The sequence below is a fragment of the Sinohyriopsis cumingii genome, chromosome 14, assembly GCF_028554795.1.
Source record: "Sinohyriopsis cumingii isolate HCF-2022 chromosome 14, ASM2855479v2, whole genome shotgun sequence".
Taxonomy (NCBI): Eukaryota; Metazoa; Mollusca; class Bivalvia; order Unionida; family Unionidae; genus Sinohyriopsis; species Sinohyriopsis cumingii.
Window position 1 is genome coordinate 54,817,808 of NC_142974.1, and position 19,679 is coordinate 54,837,486.

The 19,679-nt window shown below is 35.7% G+C and overlaps 1 protein-coding gene across 1 annotated transcript; it reads right to left on the reverse strand.

The window, feature by feature from the left end:
- Window positions 1-15,105: 15,105 nt before the first annotated feature.
- On the reverse strand, window positions 15,106-19,358 carry LOC149783844 (uncharacterized). Its single transcript, XM_089932046.1, has 2 exons — window positions 16,792-19,358; window positions 15,106-16,733 (listed from the first exon to the last, which is right to left on the reverse strand). The coding sequence occupies exon 1, from the start codon at window positions 19,299-19,301 to the stop codon at window positions 17,337-17,339; it is 1,965 nt and encodes a 654-aa protein (XP_089788172.1). The 5' UTR covers window positions 19,302-19,358; the 3' UTR covers window positions 15,106-16,733; window positions 16,792-17,336.
- Window positions 19,359-19,679: the final 321 nt, after the last annotated feature.

Consider the following 19,679-nt stretch of genomic DNA (forward strand, 5'->3'; position numbering starts at 1 on the left):
AAAAGAAAAGACCAATTTCTTCGAAAATGGGCTCCAACCATGAACTTGGAACTTGTGTTATGCGGGAAACAGGAACTAACACTGTAATATTGCAAAGTTTGTGACACATATATACTGTATACTTGTGCCAGCCTATCTAATTTGTGTCCAAAAAATTGCGTGCAATATGCATGTGTGTATGAGCGTGTGTTTGTCTTACATTTTTTATGCATTATATACTGCCCCTAGATTAATTGATAAATAGAAATGTTTTTATTGTCATTGACCTTGGGATGACCCGGCCGTCAACCTTTTACGGGGATAATAATTATAAAAAATAGTGATTATTCGCAAGCGTTTACGAGACAATGAAAGAAGCTACATAGATCGGCGAGGGTAATAAAAGAGAGACAAAATACGTGATGAATAATAACCAGATAGTATAACCATGTAGTCGTGTCTTAGGAAAAATTAATTTTGTATCAATTTATGTCTTGCAGACTCAATAAAATCAATTTCCGTCTAAAGAAAGATGTCCACGGAGCAAACAAAATCAATCTAACTATTGTTAGTTTCCTTCAAGGGAATGCATTTTGCTTTACAATTGTTCTAACGTTTCTCCAAATCCTCCCCTCGTCAATAACCCCTCAGCAAAGAACTTATATTTAAAATAACCCCAGGACAAGGCCCCCTTCCCCCGGAAAATAACCTGCTGGATAAATCTTCCTGACCAAAAACACTCCCCAATTAAAACAAGACCATTTAATGTAGAAGGAAAAGAACTGTCATTTATTCTGAACACATTATCATTATTATTATACCTTCCTTTTAAAGTTTGTGTGGAGAAACGGTTAATCAGATAAAGTCTGGAGCCAAGAAACTCCCGTGCTATTTTTTTAAGATTTTCGTTTGTATTGGTTTCTATTATCTCATTCTGTGTGTTACCAAATTACTAGTTAATTAAAACAATGCCATAATATTGCAGATAACGTCCGACTATGACAACCGAAATGTATTAGAGAATCTACGAGGGATTACTCACATCTCCTATTAATGCATCATTCATAACAACGACATTATATACTTACTTAATGTCTTTAATATTAAACTTTTTATTTCAATTGATGATTTATGTGTATAGACATAATCATAAGAAAATGAGATTTTAAACCGTGTCTAATCTTTTTTTATACCTCTTTCCTATACAAAGTACGTCTATTGTATGCACTTTGTTCAGTACACAATACTGGTATCTACAGTTATTTGTATTTTTAACAATTTGATATTATTGCTGGTAAATTAAATATTACCAACCGCAAAGTGAATTGTACGTAAATGTTGTTTACCGTGGGTGTTTACGAGCAAGTACATTGCTTTAATTTCAGTCCAATTCCGAACAGCATGTATTGTATTAATGTTTGTGTTTGCTGTATACACGTTAAGTTTGATGCAATAAAAGTATTGATTTGATTGCTTCTTTCCTTTTCCTCAGGGATAATTCTCATGTGATGCTTCTGCTGTTAGCTGGCAGTGCGTTTGGGCTGATAAGCCCATGGTTTGTAAGGGCAGACACACCTTGTTTTTGAAGTTAATCATTTTGATCGAGCGGCGAATTCAATACTTGTTCAGTGCCAGGTAGTCTTCTACAACTTCCTGTGCATGTTTGACCTGAAGCCCTTAATTGCAAAAGCTGTAAAATGCACCACATTATTTGCTTTGATCTAGCCTGGAGTTATACTTGTTAAGTGCCACGTAAGGGAGGATGAGGGTGGTTATTTGAACTCCTTCTGATCTTGCTGCACAACAGACACGTGTTCAGGTTGGTGTTTTATTATATTGCGAGAGGCGGTACTGGCCATGGTGTTTTTTCACGAGGTTTAATATCCATGGGGCTTATTATCTGAGAGTTATTTATCGTAAAGGATTATTGGCCTGGGGAAATTGGCCGGTTACCGATTCTCCCACCTGCCCTCCCGAACTATTCATGCTCATGAAGTGGCAAAGAGATATAGTATCATCGGGGAAAATATCTTCTTGTCGTGCACACTAATGATGTACTTGTGCGACACGTGTACAATATACTCCGATTTTAATACACTGGTATCTTGCATCAAGGTGCGAAAGACAGAGCAATCTTGAATGTAGAAAACCACTCGAACGATAATCACGCTCTAGCATCCTCTGGTAACCCAGAGTTCAATTCCGGCACCGTGAGAACTGTTTAGGATGAATGGGTGATGAAAGAATTACGTTATGGGAGTGGAAAATTAAGGTATGCAGCATTATACTAAATGTTTTAGTAATATAGAAACTGTAAAGATACATCCATATACTCACCCTGATAGTACGTATAAACGTTGCATATTACACACTGTGTCATGCGAACCATGATTGCATGAAATATTACACCTATTCAAATAAAAGATTTCTTCTCTTATTTCACGCTTACAATTCAAGGCAAATTTGAATGTCTATGCTAATGATCAACCAACGGGAAATTTTGTTGAATGATTCCTCGCCTGCTTCACATATACATAAACCAAAAACCTTGGTGCAGCCAGTTAGGCAAGAAATGTAGGTTATAACAACCACGATTTACCTTTTGCTCGCATTAACATGAAATCACATGACCATATATGCAATACTGTTTAGGAAACAACGCTACAATAACCGGCGTACTTCGACAAAGCAATTACAATCTCTTTATGTATCTATCTAACTGCAGAGAGAGAGGGGGGATGCAAACATTCACTCTGTAAGAAAATGAATTACCCCAAAGATCCCATTATACAACAAACGACTTCCTTGCTCTATTTTTTTACAAATGGTGCATACAATGATTTTCTCCTTGGAGAATTCACCACTGTGTATTAGAATGATTTCATCGTTCAATATTATTTTATTACCACAGACGTTAATGTGAAGCCTCTCGATGACTACATGCTATTTTCCCCACCGAATCCTCATGGATGCGTCACGTGACCATATTTCTCATTGTTATTTTTAATTGTTAGGTGATGAAACCCTTATGTATATTTATGTTTTCCCATTTTTAAAGGCGTTTTGTGGCCTTTTTATATTGAAAACAATCTTAATTTCTGAAATTTCGGCAATTTGAATCTGAGAACATAATTTAGAAGTTAAATTTAAAAAAAAATGTATACATGAGTATTCCTTGAAGTATCATGACTAACATTAACTGCTGGCTTTTATAATAACGAAAATTAGATAAAAATCTTGTTTGAGGCTACCGTATAAAGTGTATGATGTTTTTACACTGATGCTATACAGTACACATCCGATTGATGAAGGATGTCTATGAAATAAATAAGGTCAATATACTTTAATGATTTATTGTTAGCTTCCTTTTATAACAGTGATTTTACTTTAAGATTCGTCCTTTCCACGAATCCGCTGAATTTCCGCCATCGTGAACAGGAAGTGGAAGCACGACATGACATCAAAGATAAAAGCTGCTGATTTACTTTGCGCGAGGCTGGTACACAATTCTTATATTATAACATGATTTTAGCTTGCATTATAGTTTGAAAGCCAGTTCAGTATTTTCGGGCATACCATTCTGTTTACATCATATCTGCCTCTGCTACACCAATCTGTAATTATAGTAAAACTTCATGAAAGTGAGAATGGCAGTGCAACGAGAGAAAAAAAATCGAATAATTCCGAAAATAGAAACATCCCAAAATACACAAAAAGACTACGCTCGCAATTAAGAATATCTTTTTTATTATTTTTATAAACACATGATTCAGTAATTGAGAAACGTATAATGTTAAAGACACTGTATAAGTATATAATGTCGTAGTTATGATTGATGCGTTAATATATGTTGGAGCAATCCCTGTAACATATTTCGGTTGTCATAGTCGGAGATGATCAGCAATATTCTAGCATTACTGTAATTAGTCCAAAAATATAACATACAGCATGACAGAACGGAAACCAATACAAATTAAAATCCTAAATAACAATAGCATAGCAGTTTCTTGGTTTCAATATTTGTCTGGTCAACCATTTATTTCACACAAACTTTTAAGGCTTATGTAAGAGTAATGATATATGTAATAATGATGACAATAATGTGTTAGGGATTAATACAAATTTTTTATTGTATTACGAAATGTTTTGTTCTAAATTTGGGCAGTTTTGGGCAGCAGTGTTTCTCCAAGGCTGACTATTATCCATAGTGGTGGTGGGATGGTTATTGTCCAGAGAGTATTTAACATAGTGCGTAAATTGACTGGATGGTTATGTAGCAGGTGGATATTATACTAAAACCAGGAGATTCGGATGAAAAATTGAAAACAATAGCTGTAAAGCACACTGCTTTATCTTAAAGATAACTAACTATAACCTGTTTCAAATAGAGTGATCTTGTCCTTCTTTAGTCAGACATTGCATTTATTATATCTGCAAGAAATCAATTACGGTAATGCATATTTTTCATAAGAAGCTTTTAAACCCGCCAGCATTGTTATATTTTCAGGTTATTATTAATCCTGTATTATTTCTCTCTTTTATTACCCTCTCCGATCTTCGTAACTTTCGTTCACTAGCGTTAGGCCAAGTATCGAATTCGTCTTGAAATTAATCAATAATATAATTGTAATGGACATCTATCAAGATTCAAATTCTTATAATGTTGAGCAATACATCTTAATATCCTTTGCTTACCTTATTAGAGAGTATTTAAAACTGACCCAAAAGCTTTAAAGAAGATAAATGAAGCAAGAATATGGGTACCTCGCACATGTGTATTTTGGCACAAACACATCCGGTTTAACTAATCGAGTAGATTATCCGAGACGCTCATTAACAGCTATCAGTTATCGTTTGGTCAAACTGAATGTTAATATCATCAAAGAGTGTATTGAATCTGAAATTCATGAGTTATGGTAAATATAGCTTTACCATTAGCGTCGTTAACCTCTACTGCTTCTTGTGTTAGTCTGACTCTTATTCTCAGTTCCTTACTGATTAGTTTCTGTACGTCTCTTTTAATCTGACCAAATGTGCATAACTGTCCTGATCATTTTCACCAGGAAATGTCCACTTGTATTCTACATTCTTGGATGGTGCTGCTCTTTCCAGCTTAAGTGGACTTTGTCCAATCTTAACCATTTTCATTTTGTCGTTTTGTCGCTGCTGATGTCCTTGACCTTTTTAAGTTTCGATTTATCTTGTCTTTAAGAGCATGATTTTATTCTTGGAACTCATCTTGCCTTCGCCGTCATTGCTGTTGGACCCTATTTCCCTGTGATATGCTACTTAATTGGTACTTACTGTTATCTATCAGCCTTCCACGTTGGACCCTTGTTTACTGCAAGTATCTAAGACTGTCTATGTCTGACCTTCAACTTCATCCACAATGTTTCGTTCCAAGATCATTTTTTCAGGTTTATTTATTATTTTAATTTTTTGTGTAAGCTGGAGTTTTTCTTCCCATTGCTATCAGTGCCAATATGTCCCGCTTTTATTGCATTTTTGGCGCACATGAGAATCATTATTCTTTTATCTTTTCCAGTGAAAAGTCCACTGATTTATAAAGCAAAAATATCTCCAATTATGCATCATTACACCTTCAATCTCATTATCTATGGAGACAAATTGACCTGATTTTATAGGGAAATATTTTCCTAAGTTAAATGTTATTTAAATGTTTATTTATATTCGCGTTAAAACTCATCACTCTGTCAGTCTTGCTGTCCGTGAACTGTTGGAGGAAATGTTACAGATGCTAATTAGTACTGAGGGTTTCCTTCTATTTTCTATTTTACTTTGGCATCCGAACTTCTTTTCAGTTCAATCTTTGTTTATTTTGCACATTTGGAACATCTCATTCCACAGTTTATCTTTTCCACGAATTCATCTGGAGATTTTCGAGAACGATGCTGTCAAAAAGTCTTCGAAAATTTTCTACAAGAACTGATATCAGTATCATGTATTGTTGGGATCTATCCTTTGAGCCCTCTACTATATGACTAATAACTTTATACTGATTGGAATTATTATATTATTAGTTCAGGTAAAGTTAATAACAGCTTAGTTAAGTAACAGTTACTGTCAATTGATGGATATTAGTAACATTTAGTGACAATTAGTAACCTACAATTACTCACAGAGAGAACTTGTATCTATTAGTGACATTCAGTAACATTTTGTATACAACAGCTAGCGTCTATTGGTAACATTAACTTACTTAGTTTTGTATATGTAAATAGCATGTCTCAACAGTATCCTTATTGTTCGACAGGGGGCATTTTGAATGTCTTAACACTATTTTTATTGTTCACACTCGACAAGGAACAAGGAACGTGCGGAATGTCTAAACAGTGTATCGTTCGTACTCAACAAGCGGCATTTGGAATGCTTAATCGGTCTCACCATTATTCTCACTCTGCAAGGGACATTCGGAATGCCTAAACAGTATCCGTATTATTCTCACTCGTCTAGGGACAAGTGGAATATATTTTTCACTCAACAACAGACACGCGGAATGTGCAAAGATTACCTTTATTGTAATATCGGATTTCCTGTGTGCTGTTATATTGACTAGATCCCATACAAATTAGAGGCATCGCCAAAGCAAAACACTACGCAAAGTAAAATTGCAAACGAAGAAAGCAACACGGTAGATCATGCATCACGCATAGAAAGTTTACATCGTAGCGACCATTTGATCGCTAACATGTTGTGGTTTATGTTGCACTCTATTAATCTGGAATCAATTAATAGTAGAATTGCAAATTAATAACTATAATAGAACTAATGTACCTCTCACCCTGAGAAGCAGGCTTCATTGGCTGTAATTGTCATGTTGCCTCATCGGATATTACAATATACTAACTACTTGTGCACTGTTTGATACTGAATAAAATAGCTAATGGACACCAGTTCCGGTTCTTTTTCGGAGCCCTGGGGTATTTGTAGACTTTCGCAAAATATGTACAATATTTCTTGCTTTGCAAATAGCGCATTATGTATTGTAATTTTTTCTGGCTATATTGTAGTAAGGATTTAATTCTTTTAAAGGCTTTATTGTGTAGTATTTCGATATGCCATCGATTGAAAAAAGCTGCATAGTTATTAAGATCAGTGGAAATTATATAGTACTTTGTGCAATGTATTCGTTTTATGTTCCTCAGCTGCAAACGTTAATATCTACTGAGCAAAATAAATCGTTACGCAAGAGATTGAAAGCTTTGCATTTTTTAACTCCTTCTTTTCGAGTAAAATCTCTGTGAAAATATATAAAATGATCAGTTGTTTCGTCTATTAATTGATAACACAGTACGTGGCAGTTTGAGGCCAACTATATATTATCAAGTCATTTTTTATTAATGATGAAGTATGACATAGAAAATAAGCGACGAGACGCGAGACAGGGCATTCAAATTTTAACATAGTTAAAGAGGGGCCCAGAGATCACAAACGCCACACTACCTTCTGTCTTAAAAATATGTCTCAATTGCGTACACAAATCATAGCATTAAAGATGAAAAACAACGGTTGGCATTAATATATTCAGTAACAAAAACTCCTATATCTCTCCCTTTAAAACACTGCAAACTCAATGTCCTAAACAATTTCAAACATTAGGTGTATTCGTATAAGAAACGCAGCGAAATCAGTTTACCCCACTAACCACTACCCAACACCCGACGAAATTACTCAAGGTGTTCGATTAATAGAATACATTGCAAAACAACCCGCACCCCACCCCCGCCCTCCTAACAACCTTTCTTGAGTCAGGATATAACAATTTTGAAAGAAGGTAAATAAACTATGCAATACTAGGAATACATTGACCATTTCTGTGTATTATATATATATATATATATATATATATATATATATATATATATATATATATATATATATATATATATATATTGCCCTAAAACATGCAAATTAGCCAGACATTCTTTCTGTAACTCTGATGTACACCAACATATCCATGGGATAAATGTTATTGGTTTGAGACGGACAGGCAAAACCTACCGTGATTGGACAAAACCCGATTTAAAGTCTGAAATTTTCTTCAGATACCGTATTACCAGAGTCAACCTTACCTACCGAGGGTGCCGCAAATATTTGCGTGTTAGAAACACACAGTCAGTACCTGGTTCATTTGTAATAACCCCACTTTAAGAGTATCTTACCTTGAAGACATTTTGCCCAGGGACAGATTTGTTTGTGTGGACAGCTGTAGTACTCTAGTTATGTAAGAAATATCTGTATCAGAGTGTTTCGCCTTCTGGATACTTGTGTTTCCAAGACGATTTGATTATTTTCACAAAAATGTATTTTCTATGAATTTCCAGTGTATTTCCCAAATTATATCAGTCCAAGAATATGTGTCACATTTTAAATACCATTCTAAGACGATTAATTTGGAAAGCCTACTTTCAATCTTCCAGGCTAGGTACAAGTAACACCCATGTCAAATAGTATTTATGCTTCTCCAGTGAATTAAGCACATTTTGCTCCAATATTTTTTTTTATATTTTGCTCGAAAGAGAGTGCATACATTCGGTTCACTTTTCTATTTTGCATATAATTTCTGTTGTTACTACTTATGGTAGGGCCTACCGCCGAAGGTGGGCAAAGATGTCTTACTAACATGTCAGTATTTTAAGTTGTCTGTTTTTACCTCATTAATTTGAAAGTAATAAAAATGTCTTGTACGGTATTTCAATACAATCCCGAAACATTGTTCTAGAACCAAATTTGTATTTTACACCCATAGCTTTGAATAATATCATATTTATGTAATATTCAATACTGTTTGCTAATATTTTAATAATAAATATGTAATCTGAACCTAAAAATATATATGCTTCCAGTTAAGTTCAATACTGTTTCAATATATTCATTTATAGTTTAATGTACATATCTTATTTAGTATATAATGTTTATAACATTTGAACATTTCTCTAATGATTTTCTTTATTTATAATGTATTGAAATCATTGCAATTGTACTTTAACACCATATTTTGATTAAACAATCATTTTTTTAATCAATTCTGAATCATATTAGTTCTTTACATGCAAATATATGATCCTTCTCTTTTTTTCTTCTTTTTTTTCTACAAAAACACCCGTACCAGCTGTGTCATTTTTCATAGTAAATTAAATGAAACCAAATACGACTATTATTACAATACATTACATTATCCTTCTATTATTATCATGCATTACACTATCCTGCTATTATTATCATGCATTACACTATCCTTCTTTTATTACAATACATTAAATTATCCTGCTATGCTTTCAATACATTACACAATCCGGCTTTTATTACAATAAATTTCATTATTCTGCTATTATTACAATACATACAATATCCTTCTATTGTCATCTTACATTGCATTATCCTGCTATTATTATCATGCATTACATTATCCTGCTATGCTTTCAATACATTACACTATCCTGCTATTATTACTTAATAATAGTCCTACTTGATCAACAGGACACAATTGTGTATGCAAATGTAATACACTCCAGCCGAGTTAATCTATGTTGTGGTGTTCCACAGGGGCCTGTTGCTGGACCTGTTCTCTTCATTCTATACACTCGGCCACTCTCAAGTGTCATAGATCATCATCCAGCGTCTCACCAATTGTACGCAGATGACACCCAAATATACAAATCTAGTCACCCAACTGAACTTGATGCTACCATCCAAGGTGAGGAGAGATGCATTTATGATGTGAAATGGATGACATGTAACAATCTGCAGATGAATGATGCTAAAACTGATGCCATTCTGATAACAACACCGATACTTTCTCATTCACATCCTTTACCTTAAACAATAAATATCAGCAGCACCAACATTAAATTCACACAATCAGTACGAAACATAGGTGTTACTCTGGACAGTAGTCTCACATTGCACCAACATGTCATGAACTATGCAGGGCTGCATAACTTAAGCTTAAGGGCATCAGCTTCATTTGCAACTATCTTTTAGTTGAATCAAATAAAACACTTGTGTGTTCATTAGTACTTTCGAGACTGGACTATTGTAACTCAATTATGTCTGATTCATATCAATATCTACTCCAGAAACTTCAAAAAGTTCAAAACACAGCTGCTCGGATCATACTTACAGTACCACGATCAGAGCACACATCCCCGCTGCTCTATACCCAACACTGGCTATCCATTCGATCCAGAATCAAACACAATATTTGTTCTCTGTGTTACGTTTCACTGACGGACTCCAGTCCAACATACCTATCCGACCTCACCCACTTGTACACACCAGCACGATACTTACGCTCCTCTTCTGACAATCGTATACTCATCATCCCCACTATGAAAACAAAGTCATATGGACAGCGTTCTTTTGCATACCAGGGCCCAGCAACATAGAATGAATTGCCCACTGAACTTAGACATATAAACACAATGATTCCCTTCAAGAGTGCTCTTAAAACTCACTTATTTCGACTGCAAGAACAAACTTAAAGACCTAATAATGTTTCCTACCTTAAATATTTTCAGCATGTTTTTCATGTTTTCTAATTTCATGGTGTTTGTTTTTTTTATAATCATATCATTATATATGTTTTTATGTTATAGGTGTTGTCAAATGTTGTAAAGCGCTTAGAGCTTCTAAAGATTCGGGCTATACAAAGTCCTCATTATTATTATTATTATTAGTAGTAGTAGTAGTAGTAGTACATGTCATTATTCTGATATTATTACAATACATTACATTATCCTGCTATTATTACAATACATTACATTATCCTGCTATTTTTATCATACATTACTCTATCCTGCTTTTATTACAATACATTACTCTATCCTGCTTTTATTACAATACATTACATTATCCTGCTATTATTACAAAACATTATAGTGTTTGAAATAGTTACCTGTATCAACGTAAAGGATATTGACGTCATTGTCGTTCCAGAAACATGGCTAAGATAATCAGGATATGAGCCAAAGTGTGTGGATCTAACAGACCCCACTTACTCCATCAAGACGTTCGCACGCGACCACCGCAGAGGTGAAATTGCTGTCATCGCAATGAACTCCACAATTCACGGTCTTAACTACACTAAGACATTCAATTTGAATTGCACCAGACCTCATTCACAATGAAACTGAGGTCGACCCTTTTTTCATCTTCTCACGACCTCCCCCCCCCCCCCCCCCCCGTCGAAAAACACAAGCTGACTGAATCTCTCTTTTTGAAGCAGGTTCCTAACCTAGTGGCGTATGGAATTTCGATAGGTGGCAACCTGGTAATTCTTGGAGATTTCAACCTTCACTTTGAATGTTCTGGGAAACCATACACGTCAGAACAGCTGTGTTATATTCACATTTTCAACCTCAAACAGTGAGTCAGCCAACCTAACCATAAACATGGTCACATTTTAGACTGGGCCTTATGATAACTGTCTAGTCTTCACTGATGTCTCACGAACTTTCACCAAATAACCCCTGCATCATATGCCATCTCAACGTATCAGGCCTTAATTCTCTATCTCAGCATGCAACTAAGGGAATCCTACGTATGATAGATAGAACCCAACTACTATACGAGCATCCAAGCAAACCTAACAACTTTCTTACCTCATACCTCCTACATTCACAAACTTGCCCTAGCAACCAAATGCAGAGCATCAATTCAAAAGTGTTCTCCGTATATATTAGTATTACAGACAGGCTTCGCACTTCTAAAAGGGAAAGCCATCTGGTTGGGAGGATTTGGTTTTACAACAGCGTCACTGTTCATAAGCACATCAATGAAGATGATGAAACGAATGTCAAACGTATAGTTCATGCAGCACAGTTAGCCTTCTACACTACTAAGATCACCGAATGTTCCAGCTGCAAAGAGCTCTTTTAGATTACGAACATAATCATGCCGAGAACTAAACGTTCGGCCCTTCCAACACCCGTATCCACGGTAACCCTTCCAGACCTGTTTGCAAGTTTCTTCCAAAACTGCCATTGTAACGCTCATGTTGAAGAAACCGAATTTGACCCAAACGATTTCAATAACTACCGTCTTGTTTCTAACCTCTTGTTCATTAACAAAATCTTAGAATGGGTTTTTCTATCGCAACTTATATCTCATCTGATTTCATATAGTCTTTTTAAGCAATGCACGGTCTGCATATCGTCCTCGCCACAGTACTGAAACTGCCCTTCTGAGAGTAGTTAACTACCTTCTGTCTGTTTTGTATAGTGAAAAGGTTTCGGTCCTAACCCTCCCGAACTTGCCTGAGTCATTTATACAATATACTATGATATATTACTTCACCGTCTCCATCGTGTATTTGGTATTAATATTACAGCCTGACTGTGGTTCGCGTCCTAATTAGTCAACAAGACACAAATTGTGTCCGTAAATGGAAAACATTTCCACCCAGTTGTTCTATGTTTTGATCTTTCACAAGGCTTTGTTATCGGCCCCGTTCTCTTCATTTTATGCACTCAGCCGCTCCCATATATCATATACTGACATCCAATATCTTACTAATTATACGCTGATGGCACTCAAATATACAAATCGAGCTGCCCAGTTAAAGTTGAGGCTACCGTTCCAGGCGTAGAGACGTGCAATTCCGATATGAAGTCATGTAAGAAACTGCAAATGAACGATGATAAAACTGAAACCCTCCTGATAACCACGCGAAGACTTTTTCATTCACATTCTTGACCTCAAAAAATAAGTATCAGCAACACCAATATCCAATGCACACTGTCAATAGGAAACCTAGGTGTCACTCTCGGCAGAACGTTCTCATTACACTAACATGTAATGAACATATGCAAGGCTACATATCTGGAGCTGAGATACATCAGCTCCATTAGCAGTTCCTTTTGGTTGATGCCACTAAAACAATGGTGCTTTCCTTAGTAATTCAATATTGGATTATCGTAATTCGCTTCTCTCTGGTTCGTCTCAGTATCTACTACATAAACTTCTAAAGGTTCAAAACAGGACAATTAGGATCATCCTTCGTATATAAAGAACTGAGCACACCGCCACCCTTCACTGTAACCCTAACTGATTATCCCTTCGATCCAGAATCACAAACAAAATATGTTCAGTATGCTATATTTCTTTGACTGGCTCTAGTCCAATATACATATCTGACCGCACCCATGTTTACACACCCTGTAGAATCCTACGCTCTTTCTCCGACGCCCGCATTCTCATAGTTCCAACTGTTAAAAGAAAGTGATTCGGACAACGTTCTTTAGTGTACCATTGCCCAGCAATATAGAACAAATTGCCCGTAGATCTTAGGCACACGGACACTGTGGTCTCATTCAAGAGTATTCTTAAAACTCATCTATTTCGATACTGGAATAGACATGAAGACTTAATAAAGTTTACCTTCTTAATTATTATCAGCATGTTTTTCTTTTGTAATTTCGTGTTTTTGGGTTTTGCAATACTGATGTTGAACGTAATTTCATGTGTTATCTAATATTGTAAATCGCTTAGCGCTTCTAATGATTATGCGTTTTACTAAATCCACGTTATTATTATTATTATTATTATTTTCGGCACCATACATCCCATTATCCCGCTATCATTAACATACATCTCAGAATCCTGCGATTATTACCATATATTCATACATTCCAGTATCCTGCTATCATTACCATACCTTCCAACATGCAGGTGGTTCATAAACTAAACCCAATTCAGCTGCTGCATTCTCAGTACCCTAAATCAATGTAAAATACCAGTGGCTTGTCACATTGGTATTAAGTATAACGACATGACAGTCAGAACAGTCAATTCTCCCGCATAGGCAACCATAGGTTGTCTATAACATTCCATATCGAGACCTCAATTATAACGTAAATTGACATGTTCTCTGTACTTGGTTAAACTCAAATTAGTTTCGGAACATTAAACCAACACTGGAGTGACAGCCCTCGTACATAACATACTGTATACGCAATGTGGTATTTGGTAATCTCATATAGGACACACATGAACAATGCATATCTCCTATGGAGTGAGACTTTCCCAGTGTGGGTACATTGTTTGTGCCCACTGGCAGTGGAAGATTCTCTTGTCGACTGTATCGACGTCCACCCTGTGAGACGGAAGTGTTTCAGTGTGAAGTCATGTGAGATTTTTCAATTTGCATACAAAGATAAAATCTTGGACAGTTTACTTTTATCTTTTAGATTTTCAGTCCATTGCTTCGTCACAGCAATTTTTTTTCTTCAGTTTGTTATAAGCCTTTGGCGGATTTTCTGGGCTTGGACTACTTGATAAAACTTTGTTCGCACAATTAAACCAAAATCAAGATAGGCAAATGAAAAGCTTCGTTGACATAAATAGCCGAAAACAACTAAAGGTAGACAAATGAAATTTGTTACGCATCTTTGTATTCAAATTCATATGACCTGCCTTGATTTTCAGGTCACTACAGCAATTTAGCTATTTCAGGTAGTTACAGTAATTTACCTATTTCAGGTAATTTCAGCAATGTATATACTTCAGGTCATTACAGCAATTTAACTATTTCAGGTCATTGCAAAACCTTCGTGTACATATAATTCCAAATTTGTCAACTTCGTCTAGTTTGAGAGAAACCTTGTCAAAATAGATTAGCAATTTTGTTTTACTGGCACATTTGTATTCATGTGAAACATCAACCTTTTATTTATATCTCATTTAATATTTGTGTTAACATTCTGGACCATGATGCCCTCTTGTAACTTGCCTACGTTGATAGAATGAATTGTCTATAAATACTTATTGAGTTCATGATATTAGTCAAGCGACGTGTTTAATGTTTTATTCATATGTATGTAATTGTATGAAACATGCGTCAACTATAAAGTTACATGATGGCCGCAGTATATGAAAGTGCCACCGTATTATTGACAAATCATCATACAAAGTATATGTCTTTGAAATTCTTATACATATACAGCATAAATTGGCACTCTTGAATACTGAATGGTGTATGATTGGCTCTTTTATTTATTTACCAATTGTATACAAAATCAGAGGGAAAGACTGACAGAAACGGTGATCAACAGCTTACGAGTGGTGAGAAACTAGATCAGCAAGAATGCAATAATTCAAAATTAATGAAGGTGGGGTATGCTTTATTTCTAGGTTTCATAATATTTAATAAAATGCAGTAGATATAGTAAAACAAATATGTTTGATTACATTTTGCTCCTGGCTAATACTATGTCAAAGAGACATTGTACATAATCCCTGGCCAATGCTATGTCAAAGAGCCATTGTACATAATCCATGGTCAATGCAATGTCAAAGAGACATTGTACATAATCCCTGTCCAATGCTATGTCAAAGAGACATTGTACATAATCCCTGGCGAACGCTATGTCAAAGAGACATTGTACATAATCCCTGGCCAATGCTATGTCAAAGAGACATTGTACATAATCCATGGTCAATGCTATGTCAAAGAGACATTCTACATAATCCCTGGCCAATGCTATGTCAAAGAGACATTGTACATAATCCCTGTCCAATAATATGTCAAAGAGACATTGTACAGAATCCCTGGCCAATGCTATGTCAAAGAGATACTGTATATAATCCATGGTCAATGCTATGTCAAAGAGACATTGTACATAATCCCTGGCCAATGCTATGTCAAAGAGACATTGTACATAATCCCTGGCCAACGCTATGTCAAAGAGACATTGTACATAATCCATGGTCAATGCTATGTCAAAGAGACATTCTACATAATCTCTGGCCAATGCTATGTCAAAGAGACATTGTACATAATCCCTGTCCAATAATATGTCAAAGAGACATTGTACAGAATCCCTGGCTAATGCTATGTCAAAGAGACATTCTACATAATCCCTGGCCAATGCTATGTCAAAGAGACATTGTACAGAATCCCTGTCTAATACTATGTCAAAGAGACATTGTTCAGAATCCCTGTCCAATACTATGTCAAAGAGACATTGTACAGAATCCCTGTCCAATACTATGTCGAAGAGACATTGTACATAATCCCTGACTAATACTATGTCAAAGAGACATTCTACATAATCCCTGGCTATAGTGGCTTGTTACCTGCTGCAGAAAAGTTCAAGGCATTGTCTCAGGTTTACAAATAGGTCTAAAGTAATGTATTTAGGTAATTCATGATTTACATGCATTTGGTAATTTATATGATATAAGACGGGACATTCTATCAACCAGTCTCCTGCTTCTTTCAGTATAAGTTTTATATTTTATATAAAATGGCATTCATTTGCAGACGAGATTGTAATAATAATAATAATAATCAGCAGCAGCTGCAAACATGCAAATTATGTGCTCACAAAGTAAAAGTCTGCCCACCAAATAGCCTTTTTTGTAAAGTACACGCAACAAAAAAAGATGAAATGTATAATAATAATAATAATCAGCAGCCATGCAAGCAATATACTCCCAAAGTTAAAATTTATATAAATATTCATTGTGCTTAATCAAAAGTAACAACAGATCAAAGCAAAACTTCTCTCCATCATATACATTATATAGTATTTTCACTTGACCATAAATATATTCTACATGATTTTTGTGTATTTTGTGGAATTTAGCAATACAACTTGTCTAAAGGAAACCTTTATTCATGTTGATGCAAAATTACTTGCATGGCAACTATTGTTTTTAACTGTTAGTGATGTGTAAACCAGAATAATACAGAATTTCAGAAATCTGAGTCTCCATGCCATTTGAGAGACCTCTAGTGACAAAACAGTGAAACCGACAAAATCTGAGTCTCCATGCCATTTGAGAGACCTCTAGTGACAAAACAGTGAAACCGACAACTTTGTTTAGTCGAAAAATTAAGCTTGCTTTCTATATTATGTAGTCATGATAGTTATTATGTGTCAATATTGATCACATTTCTATATAATAACTGATTAGAAGATTGTGTTTCAATTTATCGATCTCAAATAACACACACACACACACACACACACACACACACACACACACACACATATATATATATATATATATATATATATATATATATATATATATATATATATATATATATATATATATATAATTTTCAGACGCCATTGTTATGAATAGTCGATCAATAATAACAATAATGTACAGCGGCAACACTGCATGCTATGTGTACACAATAATACAATAGATACTTATAATATTCATGGAATAAACATAAGGGCAAATATACATTTTAGGCAATACAATGTGTTCATTTTTTAATTACATTTTAATTCAGATTGTACCCTCTACATGCAGTTTGTTTCCATAAAGCGTACGTACTTTTACAGGAAAGCAGCACTAAACAGACCTTCTGTTTAATTTTATTTCAATGGATAAATGTATAGTTTTCTTTCATCTGCACCATTTGTGATGATTAACACGTCCTTACTCTTGTGACTGCAAATCGCCCATGGATATTTCGGCACTCCTGAGGTTACAATCTGTATGAGAGACCCATCTGGGGACAGCTGATGAATGTTGTGCGACCAGTATCCAGCAATATAAATATTGCCATATCTGTCCACAGCTACACCCCTTGGACCTCTAAGACTGCCATGACTGTAGGTAAACTGCTTTCTACCATCCATGTCAAAACAGAGAAGTGAATTCATTGTATCCACACTGACATACACTCGAGTTTTCGTGTTATTCAAGGCTAAGTAGTTGTAGTGATAGTATGGAGAGTCATACTGATGAGTACACTTTACATCTCCTCTCGTGTTAATCAGACTCCAGTAACTCTTGTCATTGCTACAACAACCGTTCACAACCATCTCACCCTTCCCAGCAGCTGCTATTCCATTGCAATTATATTTGGTTGTTATCATTCTGACTGGCCTGATGACGTCACCCTGCACTGACAGAATATGGATTTTACTCTGATTATACAATGACACTGCCACCTCCTGGTCACCTAGTACACAGATGTTGCATGGATTATCTGTCAATGTATGACTTGCGATGAACTGGTAGGAAGAGCTTAGTAAGATGCATTGTTTATTGCTATTATCAGCAAGCATCACCCTGTCTCCGGGCAGAAATGTGACACTAGAAAAACGCGAATTTTTACCAATAGGGATTTTAAGATCAATTGCATTACCTCTCTCGACCTGACCGTATTTTGTTTGCCTTCGCAAATATGTTATCGGTAGAATTTTGGAACTGGTTCTAGTGGTAACTTTTCCTAGTTCAGAGAAAGAGAGGGACAAGACTGACTCTATCGGTTGTGCTAAGTTCACCTCTATAATCACTGTGCGGTTTGTTTCGTACTTTTCTCCAACCAGATTGCAATAGGTGTGTAAATGCGACCTCATCTTTTCCGCCATAATAAATTTTTGTAAGTTGCTACCATATTTAACTACTGCTTTGAATAGGCAGTGAGAATTTCTCACAGCATGAATTAGTGACAAACACTCATGATTCTCTTCTTGTTTTCTGATAACCTCTTCTTTGAAAATTTTGTTTCCCTCTCTCGTCACTCTTTTCTCTAACTCGTCTAGAACTGAATCGATCCGATTTCTAACGTCTCTGATTTTGTCGGTCATCGTTTTAATTTGGGTTTCAAGATTATTTACACAGGCCTCGTTAATCTCCACAAACTTCTTTAAATGGATCTCAATTTTCTTCATATCAGCAATTATTTCGTCCGTCTTACTTTTGCACAGCAGAGAAGGGAATTCTTTCACATCTATCACTTTGGAACATGTTTTATGACCATGGAAGAAGCACGTAGCACAACAAGGAACTGTGTGGTCTTCGCAGTAGTATTTTATGTCTTCTCCATGATGTTCCGAACATGTAAAGCCTTCGGCAAGTTTCATTACATTTTCTGGGTCACATTCTAATTCCTCCACACTAAGAATGGTATGATCCTTTAACAGTTTTTGCTTCCTATGATATTTTAGGCAATCTCCGCACATTGCCTCTTTGCATATTACACAGAAGCCTTCAGCAGGAACAGAATTGCCCTCAGCGTTACAAGCGTCACACAAACGATCCACTTTTGACTTCGTTGTTGAGACTGATAGCAAAACTGTGTTGGCTGGAAACAAAGACGCCCATTCACTTGTCGGTCTGCCCTTAATGGAGGGACTTGCAGAATGTCTACACACTGGACACTGAACAAATCTCAGCTGTGTATGCTTGGCAGCCTCAGTCGTTATGTGAGACTGTAAACACCTCTCACAAAAGGAATGGGCGCAAGGCAACTGTACAGGTTTACTGAACTGCTCCAAACAAATTGGACAACAAGGCCAATCTTCCTGGGCTATTTTAGCAGCAGCCATCTTTAACAACAAACTATAATATGAGCCTGCTATGAAGTGTGTAAAGTTTCTCCTGCTCCAAACTATATAGGCGGCAAACATACAAATGATTCTTCCTGTTGATAATGGTGTTTTTGTTTCCCTGTGCGTATATAGCAGATGATACAATCAGATTCGTACACTCCTTAAACCGATAGAAAGATTAGGCCATTATCACACCCTAGCATTGTGTACTCCTATGCATGTAGAAATCCGTCGCACAAACGATCTACTTTCGTACGACTGATGATACAAATATTGGCATTCTGTAACTTTCTTTGGATGGTGAGCAGTACATGCATTTTAGATTGTTACCAAGACTGGCACTTTATAAGTTCCCTAGATTAAAACACGATGCAA